This window comes from Meriones unguiculatus, chromosome 8 (assembly GCF_030254825.1).
Source record: "Meriones unguiculatus strain TT.TT164.6M chromosome 8, Bangor_MerUng_6.1, whole genome shotgun sequence".
NCBI lineage: Eukaryota > Metazoa > Chordata > Mammalia > Rodentia > Muridae > Meriones > Meriones unguiculatus.
The window spans coordinates 105,393,661-105,417,045 of record NC_083356.1 but is presented as its reverse complement, the minus strand read 5'-3'; the positions used below and the strand labels follow the sequence as shown (position 1 = coordinate 105,417,045).

Below are 23,385 nucleotides of genomic sequence, written 5' to 3'. Positions count from 1 at the left end.
ACAACTTCATATCATTTAATTCTCAAAACTACAGATCTAGCATACAGATTGAAGGCAATGCCCCACGTCTGGCAAGAGTCTGAGAATGAGGTCTGTTTTTGTTCTGTTTCTTTAAAATTGCTTTATCTTAAGATAACAGTTTTCCGCAGATAGGCATATATAAGAACCTTTGTGAATGCATGTTTTCAACATCATATCATACCACTGAGGCTTTAAACAAAGCAAAAATAAAAATAAAGACCCTACACAATTGAATTAAAAGACACTTCTTAGTTATAAGAGAGTGCATTTGTTTTTTGTTGTAAAAACGTCCTCTGAAATTTCATTTGAACTGAGTTCTCTTTGGTCTTCCTGTTTGTTTACACATCGTTACTTGATGAATGGGTTGAGAGGCTGAGAAAAAATAGTGTTGTAAGCATCTACACTCCGCCATCAATCATAATAACGTTAACGCATCTTTGAAATGATAATGTAATGAGCCATTTTGTAGACACTACCTTCTCATACAGCTTTTTAAGGAATGTTCTCCGAGACACTGGAGGGAGGTGTTTGTGTGTGTGTGTGTGTGTGTGTGTGTGTGTGTGTGTGTGTGTATGTGAGAGAGAGAGAGAGAGAGCGCACATTGTCATTTTTCAGAAACCATCCCCTTATTGATATTTACTTGTTCTTTAATGAAAAGATCTCTCACTGGCCTAGAACCAATTATGTTTGGTTGGCTGACAGTGAGCTCAGAGATCTACTAGTATCTGCCTTTGAAGGACTGACATTACCAGTGTGTGGAGCCCTCCTGGATCTTCTACCTGGGTCCTAGGAATCACACTCAGGTCTTCTTGCTTGTAGGACCTGCACTTTACCAACAAAGCTATCTTCCTGGTGTCTGAAGAAGGTATTCTAAAAGGCACAAGAGTGTGAAGGAAGACAGAAGTCGCTAAGCTCAGAGCACAAGACCACCACTTTCACACAAAGAGCAATAAAAACGCAACAGGAGCTACAACTTAGAAACCAGTTTTACTCTGTTGCAAACGAATGGACAAGCTATTGTACAATATGTAATAAAAAGTACAGCACAGTACAAGTGCCACTAATAAAAGAAACTTAAAGATCAGACTTAAAAATGCTCATTTGTAATATATATATGTATATATATATACATACACACACTGCAACAAAAAGCCACAATAAATACAGGAAGTTTCATGTCATTCATAATAAATACTGAAAATATAAATACAGAAGACTACAGCTAATATGAATAAATAATTACAACATAAGGTCCAGGATAAATTCTGTTGAATATCATTGCAGCTTATTTTATATCCCCTTTGGCATCTTTGATGTCATAACTTGTACACGAGAGAAATCAGTCTAGAAATTGTGACATACAACATGACATCATGGTATAAAATGACTGTATGGGTTTTAGTTTGGTTTTCTTCCCTTTCCACCTTACAAATTATCAGAATGCACCTAACAGTAATGAAGTATCTATTGAAGATCTATTGGGTAAAAATAATGATACAAATCAGTTGAAAGATAAAAACCAATCAATGGTAAAGTGTACTTTATAGTGCTGTGGCTTTTCTGAGGTTTAAGTGATGAATCTTCCCCCTGCCCGCTTCCAACAGGCCGAAACCCAAACACCTAAAACAAACATCCTCAAAAGACTGCCCTTGTTTAAGGACCATAGGAAACGCATGGGTGGTTCAACATAGACGGAAGGATACTTGAGTCCTCAGGATCACGTGATCTACCAGCTCACTGCATCTTACAAGGGTGTTCAAATATACCAAGTTCCTATGGCAGCTTGCAAGTGGAGACATGGTTGATGTCTAAGACTATGATCAAGACAAAGATACTGCAAAGGGTGACATTTATCCACGCAACCAATTGCATACATGAATTTTTTTTTTCTTAAGTGAAAAATGTTTTGTTGACCAATGCCAAATGGCCTTTCCTATCAAATGTTTATACCCTGTGACACTGAGGGAGACACACTGACATAACAAAATGCCTTTTTCTGCATTAACAGGCATTAACCAGTACATATGTATTCATAGCTCTATCTTAAGTGGCGATTACACCAAAATGTGATCAACTAAAGAGAAAGCAGAGAGACATTACTAAGACACAACAAAGGTTGAGTTCTTAGGAACAGAGTTGTAATCTACAGGTTCAGGGTTTTCTTTTACTATTTCTGTACTGTATTGTCTAGCATTTATTATACATCAGCAAACACTTTTGAACTGTGTTTCACAAACTACGCCTCAGACTTCTTTCTGTTGAGGTGCCTAGAGTCAATTAAAACATAGGCCAAATTTTATTCACCATTCATTACATTAGCATTCTACAGCAACTTCTTTTTTATTTTTATTTTTTTGAAACTAAAAGTGTCACTGGATTACTTCCCCATAGTGTTACTGATGGGGACCAAGCACATTGATGTGGCTGTCATTTCACTCAAGCACTCAGGTGGGGAAAATCAGCCATATTGAGATTGGAAAAGATCCATGGAGAAAGGAAACACTGATTTCCAGGGTGGTCCTCAGCTTCCCGTTAGTGCTGTCTCTTAGTTGCTGGCACCCAGAAACTGCAGGGAGTGTCTGGGTCAAGTGATGTCACCAGGGAAAAGAAAAGGAGGAGGAGGAGGAAGAAGAAGACAAAAACAAAACACCACCCTTTCCCAGAACTCCTTCTTTAGTTTTCAGGCCTATGTCAAGATGAGATATGTTTAAATCAGTTTCCTGATCCCTGAGAATGCTAGCAGCCATTGTTTACATAATATCCTCATACACAGGCTGAGATCAAATGCTGGCTGAGCGATTCTTTGGAGTCATTTTATTCCATATCAGATTCTTCAGAGACAGTCACTTCTTTTCCAGAAGGAGAAGAAAAGCTTAGGTTTTCACTTGTTACCTACGCTAAGGGAAGGTTAGCAAGAAGGTACTTGTTCACTTGCTTGTAATTTCTCGGAGGATAGCTCAACAGTTAAAGGGTCAACTCACTTGACTCTAGCGCTGATGCTTGGGACAGGGATCTAAATTAGTCACTCTCCCTGACAGTAATTCTTAAAAAAGCAAATACAAACGAATAAAAACCGCCTTATATGTTGCTAAAGCAGGTTACGTTATTCAGTGTCAGAGTACCAACGTTTTCTTTTAAAATTTGAGTCCTTAAGACGTTTAGAGAATGGCCTTAGATAGTAATTGGCAAATGAAGGGAGAAGCCAACTTCTAAAGTCTTTCAGCACAGTTGCCCAAATTACCACGACTGTTGCCAGGTGCCTCGTCCACAAAGACTGGCTAAGATAGGTTTTTATTGTGAGGAAACCTGAAAGGGCTGGATTGTGTTGCCAAGGAAACCATCTTCCCTAGAGATGTCAAGAATAAATGGGTATCTGTGCTGTTGGATATGCCTGAGCGACAGTCCTCCCCAGAGGTAGATGAATGAGCCATGTGACCTCTGGAGATTTCTCTTAGGCTCAGGCCTACACAATCTAAAGAATACAGAAGAATCTCAAACCTCCCATTATTCACGCTTAGTTGGCTTCTGTGAATATCTTTAAGAAGATTAAGCTGTTTTCAGTTACCTGATGGGCATGACTAGAGCCTAACAAATCAGGCTTTGGGTGGCGTACCCTGGCAGTAGACTGTGATTAGTTGTGGTAAAAAACAAACAACCAACAACAAAAAAAAACAAACAACAACAAAACCACCACCACCACCACCAAGAAACGGACTTCTGTAGCTTTTAAAATTTTAAATCTATCAAGTCCAGATATTATTTGGGTACCATCACATCACTCAGGTATAAACACTATTTTTTCTTTTAAGGGCAACAATTTGTTTCCTAGCTTTAGGTATTTTTTTCCCTCTTAAGGAGAATTTGGATTTAAAGTTGAGTACTTTCTTTTCTTCATATTTAAATAAACTTTCATAATTCACATAGTTATTTGAATTACCTTTCAATACCAGTGGCATTTCTAAGAAAAGAGAGACAGATTGGCAGCCAACATGACAAAGAGGGCAAAGCAATATTAAATACAATGTACTACAAATTCCCTTTCGATATTTCTCCAACACAGAGATAGCAATCAAACTATCAGAGGGAGCATGACTCAGACGATAGGGTAAGTAGTCTTATTATGTGGGCACTGCGACATGGTCCAGATAGGATTACCTAGATAATTTTAACAAGACATCTTAAAGTTCAGTTTTTTTTTAAGTACTCAGTAATAAATAACTTTTAGGTTTAGTCCAAGCCCGATAAAAATATTGGAAAAGAGATAAAAAGAAATTAGACATTTAATTATGGAAATATTTTACAGTTACAGCTAAAAATCAGGAAAGTCACGTAAATCAATTTTGACAAAAGCAAGGCCAATTTCCATCCAATTTAACTCCTCATAGCCCTTTCTAATCAATATACATTATCCTTAAAAATACTTAGATGGCCTTGCACATGTGACAAAATCTATAATTTGAACTGACTCTACTATCAGTATGCTAAGGATATAGTGTGACACATTCCAGCAACTGCTGAGCACAAATGCTGCCTAAAATAACACTGATCATCCTCCTTTACAAAGTTGGCTGTGCCAGCTTTTGTGAAAGATGAAATGAAATAACAATAGAATTGTCTTCTCTTGAAATGTAAGCAATCATGAAGGGTCAGATACAAAGCAATGATCCTGTATAGCGAGAGGCTAATGGCAAGGAAAACAAACAAACAAACAAACAAACAAACAAAAACAACAGAAACCAGCAGGACGTCTTTGGAGTGATTTCTTTTCCCCTATGTAAGAAATATCTCTGTGTACTATATTAAAGGTATTAGAAAAACCTACCCATAAACAACAGACTAAAAAGGCATTCCAGGTTAGGTTCTGGAATTCATTCTTACTCTCACCATTCCCCTTCTTTTGTCTGATTTAACACACTCAGAATGGAAACCCCAGGGCAGGCAAGAGAGTACACAGTTGGACTAACCCTTCCATGACCAACAGAGAAAACCCAGGCAGTACCAAGTGTCCAGGTGTAACTTTCTGATACCTGTGCTATTTAGGAACTGAGCCTCAGGGTCTTGATTGAGAATTCATAAGAGAAACTGAGGGAAAGCTTACAAAGTAACTTGTTTTAGAGTCACCTTTGTTAAAGAATTTTCTCTCTTTTGTCAACATTAGTCGCTTAGTCATTTAGTGTTAAGTGTGTGTGTTTGAAGACTTTCCTCAGATTGCTGGAGGTCTGTGCCACATCAGAACTGACCTTTCTGGGTTTGGGGTACCTACCACTTATGAATGTTCTGTGCACTACCCCCAGTCTAACTCTGCTGAGATATATTAATAGTTTATAGCTGATACCATCACATCCAAACTTACATCACATTTGAACCCCTATCCTGTCCCTTTCACAATTTTAAGAGCTTTTAAGTTGTGGTTCCTTAGTCAATTAAGTTCTGCCATGCTACAGAACAGATCTTTTGAGCTGAACTGTGGGTGCAAAGCTGTGACATTTAAGTGACTCCAACACAAGTTCCCCGTTCTTGGAAAATGACGTGATAAGAAATTTCAATTTTGTATTAGGAGTAAAAGTGAGCAGCCCTTGCACATTAGCAGTTGGTCATGGTAATGATACAACAAATAGTTACAATTTCAAATTACAGTCATTTTGACCTTGCAAGCATAAAGGTGCCTTCCATTTATCCGAGGCTATAATGACTGTAAACTGTCACTGGATTGTAACTATAGCTAAAAGGAGGGGTTAATAATGATCTCCTCTCATTTTTTTTGTCTGCTTCCAGGCAATGAATAAGAGGGTCGTGTCCTACAATGCTTTTTAAGTTCCCTGGGTTCTGAATGAACCAAATGCCCTCCAGAAACCGGTGGGAGTTTACTGGCATGAATTTGACATTTTTCTTATACAGTTCTGTACTCAAGAAACAATAAAAGAGATGAAGTGGATTAGGCTGAACAGGACATTTGACTTGCAAATCCACTTGGCCAGTATAGCTGGGAATAAAATCTTTAAAACAATAGGGTCTGGAGCTTTGTATTTGACAGTGTATGTCTTGGAAACGTGTGCACAGAAGACTCTAATATTTTAGATATACTACAGAAGCAACACAACAGCTTCAGGTCATATCATGGTGCCTTGGGGCAGTGACTTAAAGTGTCTCAACCTGGCTGCATCTAACTGCAGCCTTCCTTTTGAAGAGCAGAAACTACTGTAGCGATTGCCTCACATGTGGGCAGTTTTTGCTGAGTAAGTCTATCGATGGGAAGAAAAACCCAGAGGGGTCTCAGCTCCCACTGGGAAACGAAATCACAGTGAAATTCCTCATTAATACAAGATGTAACTTTAGCCCAATATTTTCAATCAACGGCTTCCAAAAATGTCCTCTATTTATATTTTTAGATAAAACACAGCTTGACTGTACTGTAGGAACTAACTACCCAGCACTCATTACTAGCTAACTGCCTAACATCCATCCCACTCTACGGCTTGGTGTGTAATACAGATAAAGCCTGGAGGATTATATTTGTTATTGCTGAAATAGGTAGCCTGTACCTGTTCTGATTTGTGAGGGATGTCTACTTAGGTATGTGAAAAGTTTGGAATGGAGGCTTTCATGCTTAGAGAGGTGATTATCCTTAGCAGAGTGAGACTTTCTATCCTAGCTGAACAGAGAGAGGAAGAAAGCTCTGTTTTTTTAAGTATCCTTTTGGGAAAAATAAAGCTGCAAAAGAGAAACCCAGCCAAAATTAAAAAAAAAAAAAATGCAGGCTTCAAACCTTATAGAAGTAAAGCTGGGTGAAATAAACATATCTGAGGATTCAGGAACTGGACTTTCAGTCCCTGCTTCAACTCCACCATTGTCAGGGTTGCCGTTTACCTCCTGGCACTCTGCCTTAAGACTATCCTGAGAGTGCCTCACCAAGTACTTCCAGAGTTTGGAGTGGTCTAGCAAATATGGAACACAGAATTCTTTCATTTGCTTGAATGGAGGAACAATAGCCTTTTGTCGTTTCTTCTTTGAGCCCCTGCTCTTTAGACTGCGTAGGCAGGGGCCAAGGAAACTGGAGATCAAACACAAAAAATGGTAACACTGCAGATAACTCTGGACATTCTACCATGATCAGAGCAAGTTCCCATCAGATTTGCCCCATCAACCAACCAAAAGAAGAAGGCCACCCCAATTTCTGCTTTCTATATCATGACAAACCCAAAGTACTTTTAATGTTAGCAATGGTGATAATTTGGCTTTGAGGAGGCATAGAGAAGGGCAGGCACTGACTCCATAAGCAAGCACACTTTCTCCACTTTGAGTTTACATAAAAACTGCTTCCTGGAGGACTCTGAAGCACGTTCAAGATTGATCAATAAAATAAAATAAAATAAAATAAAATAAAATAAAATCTGAGATATTCAATTGCCCAAGATTAGGAGACTTTAAAAAAAAATGCAGTTACTACATAGCAGCGCGTATCGACATTTTAAATAGTTATAAAACATATGAAATGATGGAACAATAGAATGTCAAAACTGGAAAAGGGATTCAGCATCACCACTTCACTGGGGGAAATCACAGCACTTTATAGGAAAGGCTGCTCAAAGTCCCTCCAGGCATCAATGGTGCATGTTTCCTTTCTAACCACGTTCTTCATTAAGTAAGAGAACATGAGGGGGCTGCCTTGGCAATGCATTCTGAACTGTGCCGTTAACTGTCCCAGGCAAGACAAATAGATAAAAATGCTTCAGGAAAGTAAGCCTAATAAGTACACAAGTACAGGCCTGCCTTCAATCAGCTGGTCACTAAGTGGAAATACACGTTTCCGCTTTTTGTAGAGATTGGTCGATCCTGGATGTAGAACAGACTGGTTGCTGAGGCTGTGTTCTCAGCTTTCTCTGTGTCAGGACTGAGTTAGGTCCTCAGAGCGGAGAAAGAACACACCCTCATGTCACTGGAGGAATCTTCCATCTCTACCGTATGAACCTCACAATGGTTAGCATTTATTATAATAAAAAAAAATTATTTCAACGCGCTCTGAGACCCCATCCCACATGAGGTACCACGAAGGGGCACTAAAGTGCATTGTGGTGGAGGGGGTAGAGTTTAAAGGTGCTGTCCAAGCTGATAAACAAGATGACACTGTTTTAAAAAGAAAGGCAATTCCATCTATCTCAGCTGAGGGAGGGCAGTGAATGAGACCCTCACCGGAGGATTGTCCTAACTCTTAACGTTAGAGAAAACGGCATAAGGACCTGCACATATCGACTCATTTGTCCCAAATAGCAAAAATAAGCCCATTTCATCCTTAAGAAATTATTTGCAAATCTGCTCAGTCATGATAGTAAAAATGTGGGTGGATTCCAGGTGCAGTCCTTGCGGGCATGCTCTGTGGTGCTAGCTAACACATCTTCAGCTTCAATGAACATGCTGTTCATTTTCATCAAAGCATGATTTCTAAACTACCATAAATAAAATACACAGGAAACGATTCAATCTTTTTTTTCTTACAATAATTACTTTTACATTAAAAAGTCACCATCATCTCCGGATATATCGAAAATTAGGACTCTAAATCGCAATTTTTCTTTTTTTGTTTTTGTTTTTAGTCTTAGTCTTAACAATCTTGCACAGGCCCGATAATCTAAAACTCGGAGCTATGATCTGCATAGCTTGGCAGGTTTCACACAGTTTGACAGGTAGGCAACTGTGAGATAATGCATTTTTTTTTCTTTTAAATTTAGCATTTTCATTTTCTATCAAAACAGTTCAAAATCGTTTAAAATCCCCAGAGCGACTGTTATTTGTGCCACGCCACAGTTGGGAAGCTAGAAAGGAAGGAAGGGAGGGAGGAAATACTGTCTGGGAGACTGATCGCGGTCCATATTTTCTTGGTCTTCCAGGTCAGACAAGGATGAGCCCAGCAAATGCAATATACGGCGCCTTAAACAGAAGACTTAAGCGACTAAACGGGAACCGTCTCCACCACCGGGGACTTGATGCACTCCTCGTGCAACCTGCTCTTTTCTGCGAGGCTCAAGGGATTTTCTGCAGGGCGCTCTGGAATGTGGCTGTCGCCCTTCAAGGTGGAGACAAACCCTTCCTGGGAAGGGCCTTTCAAGTATGAATGGAACTCCACTTGGGGAAGAGTGGGCCTGTGTTCAGGATATAAGGTGTTACAGGGCACCCCGCTCTCGTTTTCAGAAGTGGGACAGCAGACAATGACGGAAGGATTGGCAGCTGGGTAGTGGGAGGCTCCGTAGGCCTCGCCTGCTTGTCTGGCATAGTCAACGAACCGCTCTGGGGTCATGGCGTAAGGCACCAGCGAGAGGGCACCGTTTTTGACAGTATCTCTTTCAGCGTAGTTGTCAGAGATCTGGCTAGGAGTTCCAGGGATGTGGCTGTCTATTTGGTAGTACAGAGTTGAAGAGCTAGCGTAAAACGAAGCGTTTTTTGTGTGGCCTTCATGGACTGCTGTGCCGTCGGAGTAACATAGGACAGAAGGAAGCGGGACGACTTCAGTGTGGCCCCCGAGCCCTTCTACAAAGCTGTCTCCCTTCTCGTCCTCGTCGTCTTCCTCCTCCTCTTCCTCCTCCTCCTCCTCTTCCTCCTCCTCCTCATCCGATTCGCTGGGAGCCAGGCTTTGTGTGCTGGAGTCAGTGACTCCGCTGCAGAAGCTGCTTCCATCCTCCTCCTCTTCCTCCTCCTCTCCTTGGCAGTCCAGTTCGTCCTGCAGGTGCAGCACCGCAGCCTGGGGTTCAGTTTCAATCTCAAAATTGTCTGCGATGGAGTATTCTACGGAGTGAGCGACAGGGCCCATGGAAGCGCCGTGGGTGCTTATCTCACCGTGGCAGCCGTTGAGCGTGGGGATTTGCTGCTCCCGGTTTTTCTCCAGTTCAAGTTTCATTATTGTGTGCAAGAAATGAGTCCGGACACGGATAGGATTAAATTCAATTCTACCTGCTGTGTTACTGCAGCCTTCTTTAGTGCAGCCACATGGGAAAGACATACGATCCACCTTGGAAGGAAGAACACAGATTAGCACCGTGGAACTATTACAGACCAAATAAAATCAAGGACTTCCTAGCAGCTCCTCGGAATTAAGTAAGGCACTCAAGTTCTACTCATGTCGCAGCCAGTCACAAATAAGTTGCTAGCGAAAACGAGCAGGGGAAGTAAAGACTTACGTTATACCAACAAACTGGTTTTTAAACGCATGTCCAAGAGAGTGGTGGACTGAGGATAATTGAGAATTTAAAATTCGTCACGCCCTCCAGGGCTTTCTCGCTTCTCCAGTCCCTGCTTCTTCTCTCTTCGTGTTTGATTTTGTTCCCGTTTTGCATCCCTTTCGTTGCATTCCAACTCACCCCCCTCCTTTTAAGTCTCACACGGACTGATCCCTTGGAAGCCCACTCTGATCTAGCTTGCATGTTCTTTCCTTTGATGAGGGGACCTTCCCTGCTCCAGGTGTCTGGGATGCGACTACGCAGGGGCACACAATGCTCTACTGCTAACACCTCAGTGCTCTGTCTTCTCAGTGGGCCCTTGATATGTGGGTGCAGGTCCTCTTGCCCTGCTTCCCACTTGAGAAGAGAAGCCTAACTCACATGGACTTACCCTGTGCCAACAAATGCAACAGCAGGGAACCTGGAGGCCTGTAAGCTGACCAGCCCAGGCAACTTAGTAAAACCCTTTCTCAAAATAATACATTTTAAGAACATTAGCTCAGTGGGGGAGGGGAGGCTGGGCAGGGAGGATAGTGTACTTGCCTATTATGTCTACCGGGCAGCACACTCAAAACAGAATAGAGAGAAAGGAGGGAGGGAGTGGAGAGTGCCAAATGTGTTTTCATCGGTTTCCTGGAAGGGAACTGTCCTTTGCTTTCAGGTGCCTAGGCGACTTTCTCTTTTTAAATGAGCAGAGCTATTTCTGCACACAGTAAGAACATGTAAACACTGAATTTCTGATGGACAGGACCAGAGAATCACCTTGTCTAGGAATTGGGGAATGGTTGCTTTTCTCTTTAATTAGTTTTACTCTTGAAGCTTTTAAAATGTAGTCACCTCAAAAGGTGAGGCTGGTGAAGATATTTCCCACTGTCTTTCATAAGAACTCAAATTTCAAGTGCTGTTGAATGAGACAGACTTTTCACTGTTACAAAGACATTTCCAAAATTGTAAAAGTCCTCTCTTTACTTCTTCATGTCCCTCAATCCAATCTTGTCTTCTTAATCACGCAGATGCCCCTTTCTTGTTAAGGAAACCTTAGTGGCCCCAAATAAGGGCTGCAAATTGTAACTTCATTTTATTTTTCTTTGAAAAAGCATAGGAGAACACTTTGGGGGACAGGGGGCCTGCAGCCGTGTTTCTCAGTACAGTAAAGAGTGAAATCCGTCACAGGCAACAAATAAACAAAGTGGCTGCGATTCAGGAAACCTTGTTTACAAAGAAAATGTGTCTAGCTAGATTCCACTGTGAGTCTGACAGCATCTCAAGCTGCTCACCATGGAAATGCCAGAATCCAAAGTGTTTACCCGACATGCCTACTTCAGACAAGGCAAGAAGGCAACCTGCTCTCTCAGCGTCTGCCTAGGAACTTCTCTACTAGTCTGCCGCCAGTGACGAGTCGTTGCTTTACACCCCATGGATGGACAGAAAAATATGAACTCAAGTGGAACACACAGCATCCTCTCCCAGACTCCACGTAGAAAAGCTAAACTAAGCGGGTTTAATGACCGAAGAATCTGAGAGGAACTACCTTCGGCGAACTCGGCTGCAGTTTGAGCTGTCATTCACAGTATACACAGCATGAATAAAGCATTTTACAAATGCCCTTGAATCAGGGTTTCTTTCCCCTTGAATTACGTGTCTCTCCCTGCCAGTGTTTTCCTCTTCGGGTAAACAATGAGTGATGCACAACATGGCCGCTTCTCTCTGGGGTGGTATGTGACACCTTTTCTTCAGATGCCCTGAGATCCCGGCCCTTACCTGACACTTGATGCCTGCCAGGCTGCAGGTACATGTTTCTGGATCACAGAACACTCTGCAGTCACAGCCGCAGTCCTCTCGAGACAGGCGGATGGCTCGCAGCTCGTGCTTTTCTTCCACGTCAATCTTCTTCACTCCGGAGGCCCGCAGCAGGGCTCTCCGTTTTTTCGTGGGCAGGGGCTGCAGGAAGAAGTATTCGTCTACCTCTGTGTTGTCTAAATCAATGTCGTCATCGGAAATGTCATCCACGGTCAGAGTGCTGGCTTCTTCAGATTCTACAGTGCCATTCTTCGTCATCTAGGGACATAGGAAAGGAAACAAGAATGTCATTCGGGCAGAGTCCAAAATCCCCACTACAGGATTTCTGAGGAAGAGATGAGCTGTCATTCATGGAGACCGTGCAACCACAGAAGTCAGAGGAAGAAGAAACAACAGTGTCAAAATAACTGGCTTTTTAAATGCCCTGGTCACAGCAGATTGTTTAATGCAACTCTTAACCTCCTCAAGTCAGCGACCACAGTCACGACTTCAGCAACTGTAGTGTGCACAGACCAAAGGTTACACAAGCCCAGGCCTGAGAGCTGTCTTTATCTCAGCTCATGGTGACACCTCTGATGTCAGAGGAAATGTGCCCTGGATCAGAGGTGACCACATCTCAGTAGGAGCCATGACCACCTTACTCAGCAAACATCGTGTCCTTGAAGTAATATGTCTGTGTGTCTTTCAAGCCTTGGAAAAGCACGCATACAGGATGTGAGGTTGCTCTGTTCTGCTGAGATCACAAACACACTTATTACCCAGAACACTCTAAGAAGGAGGGCTTGATAGATGTAATCAGTCAGGTCAGCATGCTCTCAGTAAGACAAGGACATAGATTAGTGCTGGCAAGGACTCATCAACCTGCAATTGAGGCAATAAACTGGATTCTCAAAGGAGTGCATGCAAATGCCTGTCCAAAGGCCGGCTTTCTGTGTAATGGCTCGCATGGACACTCACTCCTTGCCTATTTATAGTTCTTTTCTATATTAATCTCATTCATCAGTAAGCCCTGGATATACATTTCATTTTTTTTATTATAAAAACACCGATTGTTTCCTTCATACAAAACATTTAGGAAAAGTCTTCCCTGAACATGAACATGAGCCACATATATATATTTGGTGAGGAGAAGCCCAGCAATAAAGGCAGACGCCTCGTAAGAAATGAGTCAAGGACGTTCTAAATATGGAAAATGTTTTAATTGTTTAATTTATTACCCTCCAAATTTCATTAATTATGGCCATTACTATGCCTGGTGATCTTGACAATTCATCCATTAAATAGTGAAAATACTCTAGAGATCTCAGACATGCTTTCATCTCTATAGAAAACAGTCCATATTTAGATAGAAATATTTGGCACTGGACAACAACCTTAGATTGTTCAACTCTGAGTGTACTGCAGAGAAAAATTAAAATTAGATTTTAGCCTCCCTGTAGAGAAATTTCCATGAAGATTTCTCTCTTTCTCTCTCTCTCTCTCTCTCTCTCTCTCTCTCTCTCTCTCTCTCTCGCTAATTCCTGGCTTGTCCATGTGAGTCTCAGCAAGATTCTGACTCCAGAACACGCAGATGCTCATTCCGGTACATTCTCCCCATGTCATCTCCATGTTTTAGTATGATATATATTATACATATCACACTACATTTTATTAGACATGATATTATAATGCTACTTTGCGCAGTTAGATACATTGTCACAACAAAGTCTATAGCTTAGATGACCAGAGACAGATTTTGATAAAAGGAGACAGCTGTCATAAAATATACAAAATATAAAAATAAGACAAAGTGAGGCCAGGAGTGGGAGTACAAGCCTGTAATCTCACCCCTCTAAAAACTGAAGGAAAAGGAATGTGAGTTTGAAGTCAGCCTGGGTAATGTTGTGAAAACTTTCTCACCAAAAAGGAATAAAAAGAATTGAGATTTTTAGCAAGACTGTTAGGGCAACATAACCAGTTGGCACCTAACAGTCAAGAAAAAAAAATTAAATATTGGTATGTCTGACTGAAGATTCAGTTTACTCTGAATGTAAATGCCCTTAGGCATAAGTTCCAGATCTCGTATAATTCATGTTGTTTAGTTATAATGAGTAATTTCATTTCAAGATAAAAGTTTATTTAAGAATCAAACTTCCTTCCCGCATAGCTACAAGTTGTTTCCACTCTTGTCAAGAGTGAGATGCTCTTGTGAAGTTTGACTCCCAGCCCTTCAAGACCGACACTTTTAATGAGGACTGGGGACAATCGAGTTGAGCTTGGTCAATTGGTCATGTCTCCCAGCATCTGTTTTCTATGTTACTTCTATTGGTTGTTCGCCCTCCCCCATTTCTACTGTGAAGTACCTCACAGAAAGCTCCATAAAAGAAGGGTTTATTTGGGCTTACTGTTTGAGAAGGCACAGTCCACAATAGCAGGAAAGCATGACAGCAGGAATAGTGAGACAAGTTTTCATTGCTAAGAACACTAGGAAGCAGAGAGCAGGAAGTTCACATTCTGTGTTCCATAAGATTATGTCACCTACGTGTAGAATAGGCCATCCTTCCCCACTTAAACCTCTCTGGAAACACTGCCCCAGATAGGTGTCTCCTGGGTAATTCTAAATCCAGACAACATGACAATGGAGATTAGCCATCCTGGTTGCCTTTGAGACATGTTCTCTACCATGCCCTTTAACTGTAGTCTGTGTCCATTTTATTTTAAGGCTTAAACCACCCAATTTAATTATTCCTTAAGATATGAGTGCTATAATTGTTGCTTTTAAATGTGATTTCCTTACTGAGAGCAATACAGGAGGAAGCTAAGAAGCTCCCTTCTTTTCCTCTCTAACACCTATTTGTTTTGCTCTCAAGATCTGGTGCAAAGATCCAGGGGCTGTCCCAGGATCGCCTCTTCTGCTACTGCTGAGACATTTACTCCATGGCTATCTTCGTCGGTAAGAATATTCAGGTTCTATAAGACTTTTCTCCCATGAGTACTGCCTTCAAATGTTTTATAGATTTAAAGATTCTGTTGGTACCCAGTTACAATGCTGGTACGGTTTAATATGCTCATTTATTGACTGAATGATTTTAATATGGGATGTTAATTTGAAAGTATTTGTTATTGGGTATGCTATTTTAAATACAAAATAACTTTTAGACATAGCATAGCATATGTTAGAAATAACATAGCATACACAATAACAAGTACTTTCAAATAAACACTTATTTGTGAGGTGGTTCTAAGCCACATAAAGCCTTCCAAATGGGAGAAAATGTTTGCCAACTCTACATATGACCAGGCTTTAATGTATAAAGCATTAAAAATTAAGCATTCCAAATTAAAATCATTCAGTCAACAAATGGGCCTAACAACTGGTCAGTTCTTAAAGGAAGAAATACAAATGGTCAGTAATTACATGGAAAAAAAAATCAACATTCTTAGCAAGAGGAAAATGCAAATTAAACATACATTAATATTCCATTTCGCCCGGGGTCAGAATTTGTATAATTAAGAAAACAAATGATAGCAAACTCCGAGGAAGATGTCTGGAAAAAGAACCACTTATGCTCTGCTGGAGGGAGGGCAAGCAGTGCAGCCACTATGGAAATAAGCATAAAATCTCCTCAACAAACAGCACACAGAGCTATCATATGACCCAGCAATTCCTTTCTAGTTATAAACCTAAAGAAACCCAAGTCAGTTTGCCACAGTGATTGATACTTGTGCACCCATGTATGTTATAGCACTGTTTATGATAGCTAAGTTAGGAAACCAGCCAAAATTGTCCATCAGCAGATGACTAGATAAGGTCTGGTATATATCCCACGATTACTTAATTTTGAAAAACAATAGAATTGAGTCAGTTGGAGGAAAAGCAGATTCAGAAAAACAATTGTTTTTCTCATATGTTAATCTGAACTAGTAGGGATTTTTAAACATATCCTATGTGAATATCATTGTACACAGATACTGTCATATATGTAACACAGGACATGAAAGGAGAAGAGGGACAATATGAGGAAAGAAGGAAACTAAAGAGAGGCCACAGGGAGAAATAAAAAGTGTAACGGGGGAAGAAAGACAAAGGTAGCCTCTCTTCTCTTATATGCAGAATCTGTCATCTATTTGTCTGTCTGTCTGACTGACCATCCATCCGTCCACCCATCCACTCATCCATATATCATCTATCATGTATCCCTGTCAAGAAAGCAGAAAGAGGGGCTTTTAGAATGACTGAAGGAAAGAACAATGATGAGAGGCATGTTAACGAAGTTCAATGATGCATGTATGAAAATGTCATGGTGACCCCCTGGCGGGTGCAGCCTTGCCAGGCCATAGAGGAAGATGATGCAGCCAGCCCTGATGAGACCTGATAGGCTAGGGTCAGACAGAAGAGGAGGAGGACCTCCTCTATCAGTGGACTAGGGAAGGGACATAGGGGGAGAAGAGGGAGGGGGTGGGTAGGATTAGGAAGAGATGGAGGGGGCTACAGCCAGGATACAATTTATAAATTGTAAAAAAAAAAAAAAAAAAAAAAAAAAAAATTAAAAAAGAAAAAGAAAATATCATAGTGAAACCCAACATATTTACACTACCTAAAAAAAGTCATAAAAAAATTAAAGAAAGAAAAAAAGAAAAAGAAAGAAAGAAAGAAAGAAGAAAAGCAAGGCATGGTAGGAAGTAAAAGCAAAAGGGTTGTAAGTGAGAATCAGCCCCAGATATATACAAACAAGTTTCAAAAAAAATAAGGTATGGAGATGTACCTTGGTAACAGAGCATTTAACAAGCAACACACACATGCACACACACACACACACAGACACACACACACACACACACGAAGGTATAAATACTATCAAGAATCCTGGCCTTCAGTTCTGTGCTGGTTAGCCTATAAAAGAAAGAAAGTAGAAGTGGAGATGGAAGAGAAGTAATCGCAACAAGTATGATGCAATAATAGCAAGTTGTTGAATCTGTGTATCAGAAGCGATTCTATGCATTTTACCCTCATTGGCGCCTCTGCCATTTCAAAGACTCATAAGGTAGGCAGCAAAGCAATATCTGTTCACCTAGTGAGAAAACTGAGGCACGGGAATGACAAATCACATGCCCAAGACCACGAAGGTCACTAGGTCATGATCCGAAATAATCTAGCTACACACAGCCTGTACTGGCCACAGCCATGGCCAGTAGATATAGATCTTACATAATTAATGTTCTCCGGACAGGCACATGCCACTTAGTGACCAGGTGTGCTGGTGCATGACCCGGTAACAATAGACTAGAATAAACGGACAAGGACTCTAATCATTTTAACTCCACTCGGAATGATTTCCAAGCTAGGCTTAACACACAACACTTGAGAACACACACTGGACACAGTTGTGAAAAAGAAAAGTTGTCAGAGGGAAGATTGCATCTGAATTTGGACTAGCAATTAGACCAACAGTGCAGGCAGAGGCTCCACCCAGTGAGCAACAGGGGTTTCAAAAGTCTGCTCTTGAATAGAGCACGGTGCGTTCATTATCTTGTGTGTTATCCAGATGACTGGCCACACTGAATCATTCTCATTGTGGTCCTTAAGTGGAAATAAACACCAGTCCTTCAAAATGAAGCTTCTCTCTTTCTCCTACCTTAGCTGATGAGTAACTGATTTGTGATTTGATAACACTGTTTCATTTTTCCTCTATTTCTATACATTCATCTATTTCATACTGCCTGGCCTGTAAAATGCAGCCTTGAGCTGCATCACTGGCCAACTCTGGACATGAGACTTTACTCTTGAGCAACTGTGTAAACTCATTCAGACTCACTCTGGGCATGAACGCACTATCACATGCCTTAGAACTATAGAATTCAAGTGTTTCAGTCGTGCGCTTTTGGACACATTGGTGTTAGTCAGCCATGTCAGCAGCCCATTTTGCACACCTAGACATACCACAGACACAAGACACAGTAGGTGGAGAATCAGAGGGCAGTTCTTGGATTCTCTGAGACAAATGCGAGATGGTTTTGATAAGGAAAAAAACAATGAAAATATGGATGAACTTAAATGTTAAAACAAAACAAAACTGAAAATAAGATCATTTAAACAAAGCACTTAAATGGTTTGCCGTGTAATAAAATGTTCTGGTCCTTAGTGAATTACTAACACGTAAAGAATAAAGTGGGAATATGTCTGAAAACTTACTCCAGTCAGTGATGCACACCAATTGCCGTGCATCCCAGTAAGATGCACGCTGCTTCTGAGCATGACCTGAGCTGTGCAAGCTCAGCGTCAGCTATCTTAGTGCATGTGTCAACAGAAGCTTTCATTTTACAGTTGGAAAGGCCGGTGCCTGCAAAAAGTAGTTTGTCAAAATCTAGCTGAAAGCTAATGACCGTTGTCACTTACAATCAAACTCAGAGTTTCTTTGATCCCAGAGTCTTCCCAAACAGTCAAGGTAGTTTAGAGAGAAAATCCTTAAGGGTAATGGTAGAAAACATTTACAGAAAAAAAAAAACAAAAACCCAACAGCAAACAACAAGAACAATAACATACATCCTTCAAATTAGGTCCTTCAGATATACAGGCTAAGATTCAGACAAAGAAAACAGAGAATACAAAAAGGAAACAGAGTATTGGGAGTCTTAATTCTTGCCCAGGTGAAGGTGGCTTTTCTGATAGGGATGGTATTAGGAGGAACTGTCCAAACTGGGAGACCTAATGTTTGAGCCTTGATTTTTCTCAGCTTAGTCACTTATTCTGGGCTGCATCTAATCAACATAGCCTGTTCCCTAGTTCTATCACACTGCATTAGTTTCACTGGCTGATTTCACATATTACTCCTATCATGCTGTGTACACACTGTGAGCAAAAGCCTTTGTTTGTCTTGCTCTCTAGTCTCTTCCTGGCACCTTGGTAATGCTAAGTCTCACATAATTGGCTAATAAATTGGTTTTAATAAATGAATATATTTTCCTAATCACAGTTTCTACAGTGGGTATGAGTCTTTAGAACAGACAGCAGTCTGCCCTCTAAGGACCTCCAAGTGTGCTGGGGAAAAGAATGTAATAAACACGACACAGTATAGCAAATGCAGTAAGATATACATGCACCTTGGAGAAGCAAAAGGGGGAAGAAAGTAAAGGATTAAGGAAAGGAGAGGTACCAACATATAAAGCATAATTATTTATTTGCTTTTCTGTTTCCATAGGGTTTTAGAAGAAAATGATCTTCAAATCCGAAATGGTAGAGCAGGCCTGCCAGGAAGGACTCAAAGATGAGAAGCGACGCAATGGAAGAGCAGTCAGCTGCTTCCTTTGAGAATCCCCAGGCCCGCACGATTCATGCTTCACAGTAATAAAAAAGCCTAAGTTATGTTTGCTCACTGTAACATCTGTGAGGAGTCGTGGGGAAAGAAATTAAATGATGATCAAAATGGGAATGGATTGTTTTTAAAAAATGCTAATTCTGGAGAACAATATTCTAAAAAGAATGATTTAAACAGATGGTCTCAGTAAAGGGGATAAATGAGAGCATTGAATACTAAACTACTGACAGGGTTCGTGGGAGAGAAAACTAACCACTTTTCAAATGAGCTCTCGGCAGAACCTCAATATAGAAAAGCTAAAAGCCAGGTACACAGAAGCCTGGGTCTTCGGCTCTGCTGGCCCCTGGTCCCACAACCCACACATCACAGCTGGAAAGCCCAATGCTGCCGCCTTGAGAATTTGTTGTTCTTGTATAATCCTAAGATCTCATTCTGGGGCTCTGAGAAGGTTCTATCCATATATGCACTCTTTGCATGAAACAGTAGTATTAATGAGTGCGATTGAAAATGTTTCTGAAAACAGTGGTCCTACTTCGGTTGCACTGTCAGTGTGTCCAGGAACAAGACTTGTGTTGTTTATATCCATCACTGGCAGTGGCTCTTACTGACAAGCATTCCTGATGGAGCTCACCGGTGGCGCGGGGTGAGTGGGTGGGGATGGGCTGGGGTTGATGCAGAAGCTACTCTCCTATGCTTCCTAAGAACTACTTGCTTTGACTGAATTTCCCAAACTTAGCTCTGCCGTGTAAAATACGGTTTTTTTGTTTGTTTGTTTTTTGTTTTTTTAAATCAAAACCCGGATAAGGACGAGACTGCTTTTTAAAAACACAACCAACCTTTACCAATCACTTCACACGGAGCGTTAAAGAGAGTTCTACATCTGGAGACACTAAGACTTTTTTGTTTATATCAAGATGCATGTTTGTCTTAAAAGAATTGAGGTTTGCCAGCTTTTCTTTTACACCTTTGTTCTGTTTCCTAATATGAACCAACTGATCAAGATCCCCACAGCTCTTGCAATCTTCATGGACACCTACAGAAAGAACATGCGTGAGCTGAAAGTGGACAATGCGATACATTCCTGTCCACTGGGCAGATCTGTCATACTAGATCAAGTATCATAAGGTGGGTGCTAGTACACAGGATTGCGTGGGGGGGGGGGAAGGGGGGAATCCAGGGCACCGAGTAGATGCGGTGGGAGGAACTGAGGATGTTTAACAGTACAGAACGGAAATACACAGAAGCTATAAACCATGTTCAGATGCATGCATGTCTACAAGCACTGCTTTTAAACACTTGGACTTCAGAAAAATCAACACATTTTGTGTTTCTAGCATAGATTTGGGGGTGAAGGGTTTGAGATGTATGATAGCCGGTTTCTCTGTGGAAGGAGGAGGTCTCGGTTGGAGCTGTATAGATAAAACACACCGTTTTAACAGCATAACCTGCGCTGGGTGACCACAGGTGGGTGATTCCAGCTGCTGTGCACAAGACGTGTATTGAATGAAGGAATTCCTAAGATGACCCGGTTTATAAGGTCTTTGGGAAACTGAAGGAAAAAACCAAAAACAAAAAACATTCACAACACTCCGATACTCAGTCAGTTTTATATTATATTTCTTCAGTTTATTAGCTATGACCTTTAGTGGCAAATTAAAACTAATTTCATCATTTCAGCCACAGCTTAAGCAACATCATGAGGCCTTCTAGGTCAATAAGTAAGTCGTCGGAAATCATACAAAGTCTTTGGAATCCATATCACCACAAAAGGCCCCAGAAAGGATAATGTTAACACATAAAAGATATCTTTTCTAAAATTCATCCTTCCTTCTGGCTTAGACCACTATTGCCTCTTTCAGTGGCAAATAATAAGGCAGGATGCACCCAGCAGCATGCCAGTAAATGCTAAAGAAACTGACGCTGTGAAAACACAGCGATTGCTTTTGTTTAACAAGTCCTGGGGCTTAAATATTCCCTTCCTAGCTCATTTCGAGATTCCACGGGGAAGGATGAAAACACAATTCATTCTAGCAAGCAACATCACTGGCTACACCCCACATTAAGTTAGGGCAATTTATGCAGTATTTTCCTGAATTTAAAAAGTGATACTTCTTGCGCAGGAAGAATGTAAAGGTTTGATTACATGTGCTTAACTGTTCCCTGTCAACTAAAAATACTGCAATATTTTGAAAGAACATATTCTTAAGTACATTATACACACACAGGGTAGAAACCCACCCTGTCAGTCTCCATCACTTTGGTTAGGTATATTTTCTCTGTACTTGTCAAAATAGGTCTGTGTATATATGCATAAGACAGAGCAGGTACTTGGCACAGCAAAGTTTTCCATTTGGTGCTGAGCCTTGCCTCTGCTTAAGATGCATTTTTAGAAGCTTTGTTCCTTAGTGTGTCCTAAAGGAATCTCTACAGAGCCTAACACAGGCGTTCTGAACAATAATTAGCTTTCAGCAATACCATGACCAACAAGATAAGACAGATCTAAAAATGAACTGCAACATAAGGAATACAATTAAAGCCACATCTATAGGTTGAAACTATGGGTTTGAGAGATAATTCATCCATCTCTCTGGAGTGCCCAATTCTATGCATTTCCAAGGACATCTAAATTCTTTACCTGGATAATTAATCCCAAGACTTTTGAAGAGAAGCAGTGAGCTAGGCTGTAGGCAAAGTGGAGAATTATAAAGTGCAAAGGCAAGTTAGTAAATGACTATAGTATTTACAAATCTGAGATTTTGAGTGAAAAGGATTTACACAGGTTTTTTTTTTTCTAAGATTCATCATTAAAAGCTGGCCACTCTCTTTGCTGTAAGTTTGGAAAGAGGAGTCAGTAACCAAGTACCACCCATAAACACACGATGAAGAAACTGAGAGAAGTGTATAATCCCGGAGAGCAGCCAGGGAGGGTAACAGGAAAAATGAAGAACAGAGCTTTGATCCCGGAAGTAAAGGAAGAATGATTTGGATTATAGAAACCCTGGCAAGGAGAGACAGTCACATCTGCAGAAGCTACATTCAATTTCTCAGCACAATGCAGTAGAGTCCTCTAGGATGAACAACGAGTCCTCTAGGGGCAACGAGGACACCGGCCCTCTGTGGAACCTGCAAACGGCTGCTGAATGCATTCCCCAGAAACAAGAAGAGATAGGAATAAAGGCCAATGTAATTGTTCAAGAGTGTGGTGCGCATTATTAAATCTAAGCACTTAATTTGCAAAGGAGTATAGTATTACGATGACTACATTGATTACCAGGAAGAGTGTGACATCTGAATAGGCTTGACAGGGAAAAGAAAACTGTACTGTGTAATTTAGGAACCTAAAGCTACTTATTTCTTCTAGGAACACACATTTTATTCAATTAGTTTTCTCCATTACTTATTTATAGTCAATGTGTGAAACATCCGTGGTGCCAACAGAAATGATATACTTGAAACCTTCCAATAAAATTGGAATTGTTTTACAACTCTAAGTGTCTGTATCTATATAATTTCTTGATATCTGTATAACTCATAACTCAGGAAATGAATTACCAAATTAGAGGCAATTTTTAAGTCAAAACCTCAACTTCTATTCTTGATTTATTTCCAAAATGTTCATTAGCAGGAAGCTTCAAGAGGCATGCATAAATAGCTCCTCTATTTGGAACTCAGTGTATTTCCTGGGCAACTCAAAGGCATCGCATGTGAGGACTTCGTCATTGCTGAAAACGGATATCAGCTTTTCAAACAAGCAAAGTGAAAGGTCCAGTGGGTTACCGTGCCTCTAGCAAGAGGGCTTGGGGAAGGTTCAATGTGCCAGACAGGCTACTCCTGTGTTACTCCACACAGAGTTTACTGACCCTCCATGAAAACCATCTCAGGCAAAACCCATTTGCACTGTTTCTTTCTCTCTCTCCCCAACCCCTGTCTCAACAAGGTTTTACCAATAGCCCCACTCCATTCTGAGCTGAAGATTTTGCTTCTGCTCCAGAGAGCTTTGAGTACAGGTCTATGTCACCGTAACCAGCAGCAAAGTCTATCAATAGCAACCCTTTCTCTCT

The 23,385-nt window shown here is 40.8% G+C and overlaps 1 protein-coding gene across 5 annotated transcripts in view; it reads right to left on the bottom strand.

Moving 5' to 3' along the window:
- Positions 1–696: 696 nt before the first annotated feature.
- Positions 697–23,385, bottom strand: part of Csrnp3 (cysteine and serine rich nuclear protein 3) — a 183,150-nt gene continuing 160,461 nt past the window's right edge. For 4 of the 5 annotated variants that reach the window (XM_060390299.1, XM_060390300.1, XM_060390301.1 and 1 more), the window contains 2 exons: positions 11,991–12,287; positions 698–10,021 (listed from right to left, as the gene is read on the bottom strand). In XM_060390299.1, the coding sequence (XP_060246282.1) occupies positions 8,969–10,021; positions 11,991–12,287 (1,350 nt within the window). In that variant the 3' untranslated portion in view covers positions 698–8,968. Of the gene's footprint in view, positions 10,022–11,990; positions 12,288–23,385 lie in introns of all 5 variants that reach the window. The other variant, XM_060390303.1, reaches the window with a different exon arrangement.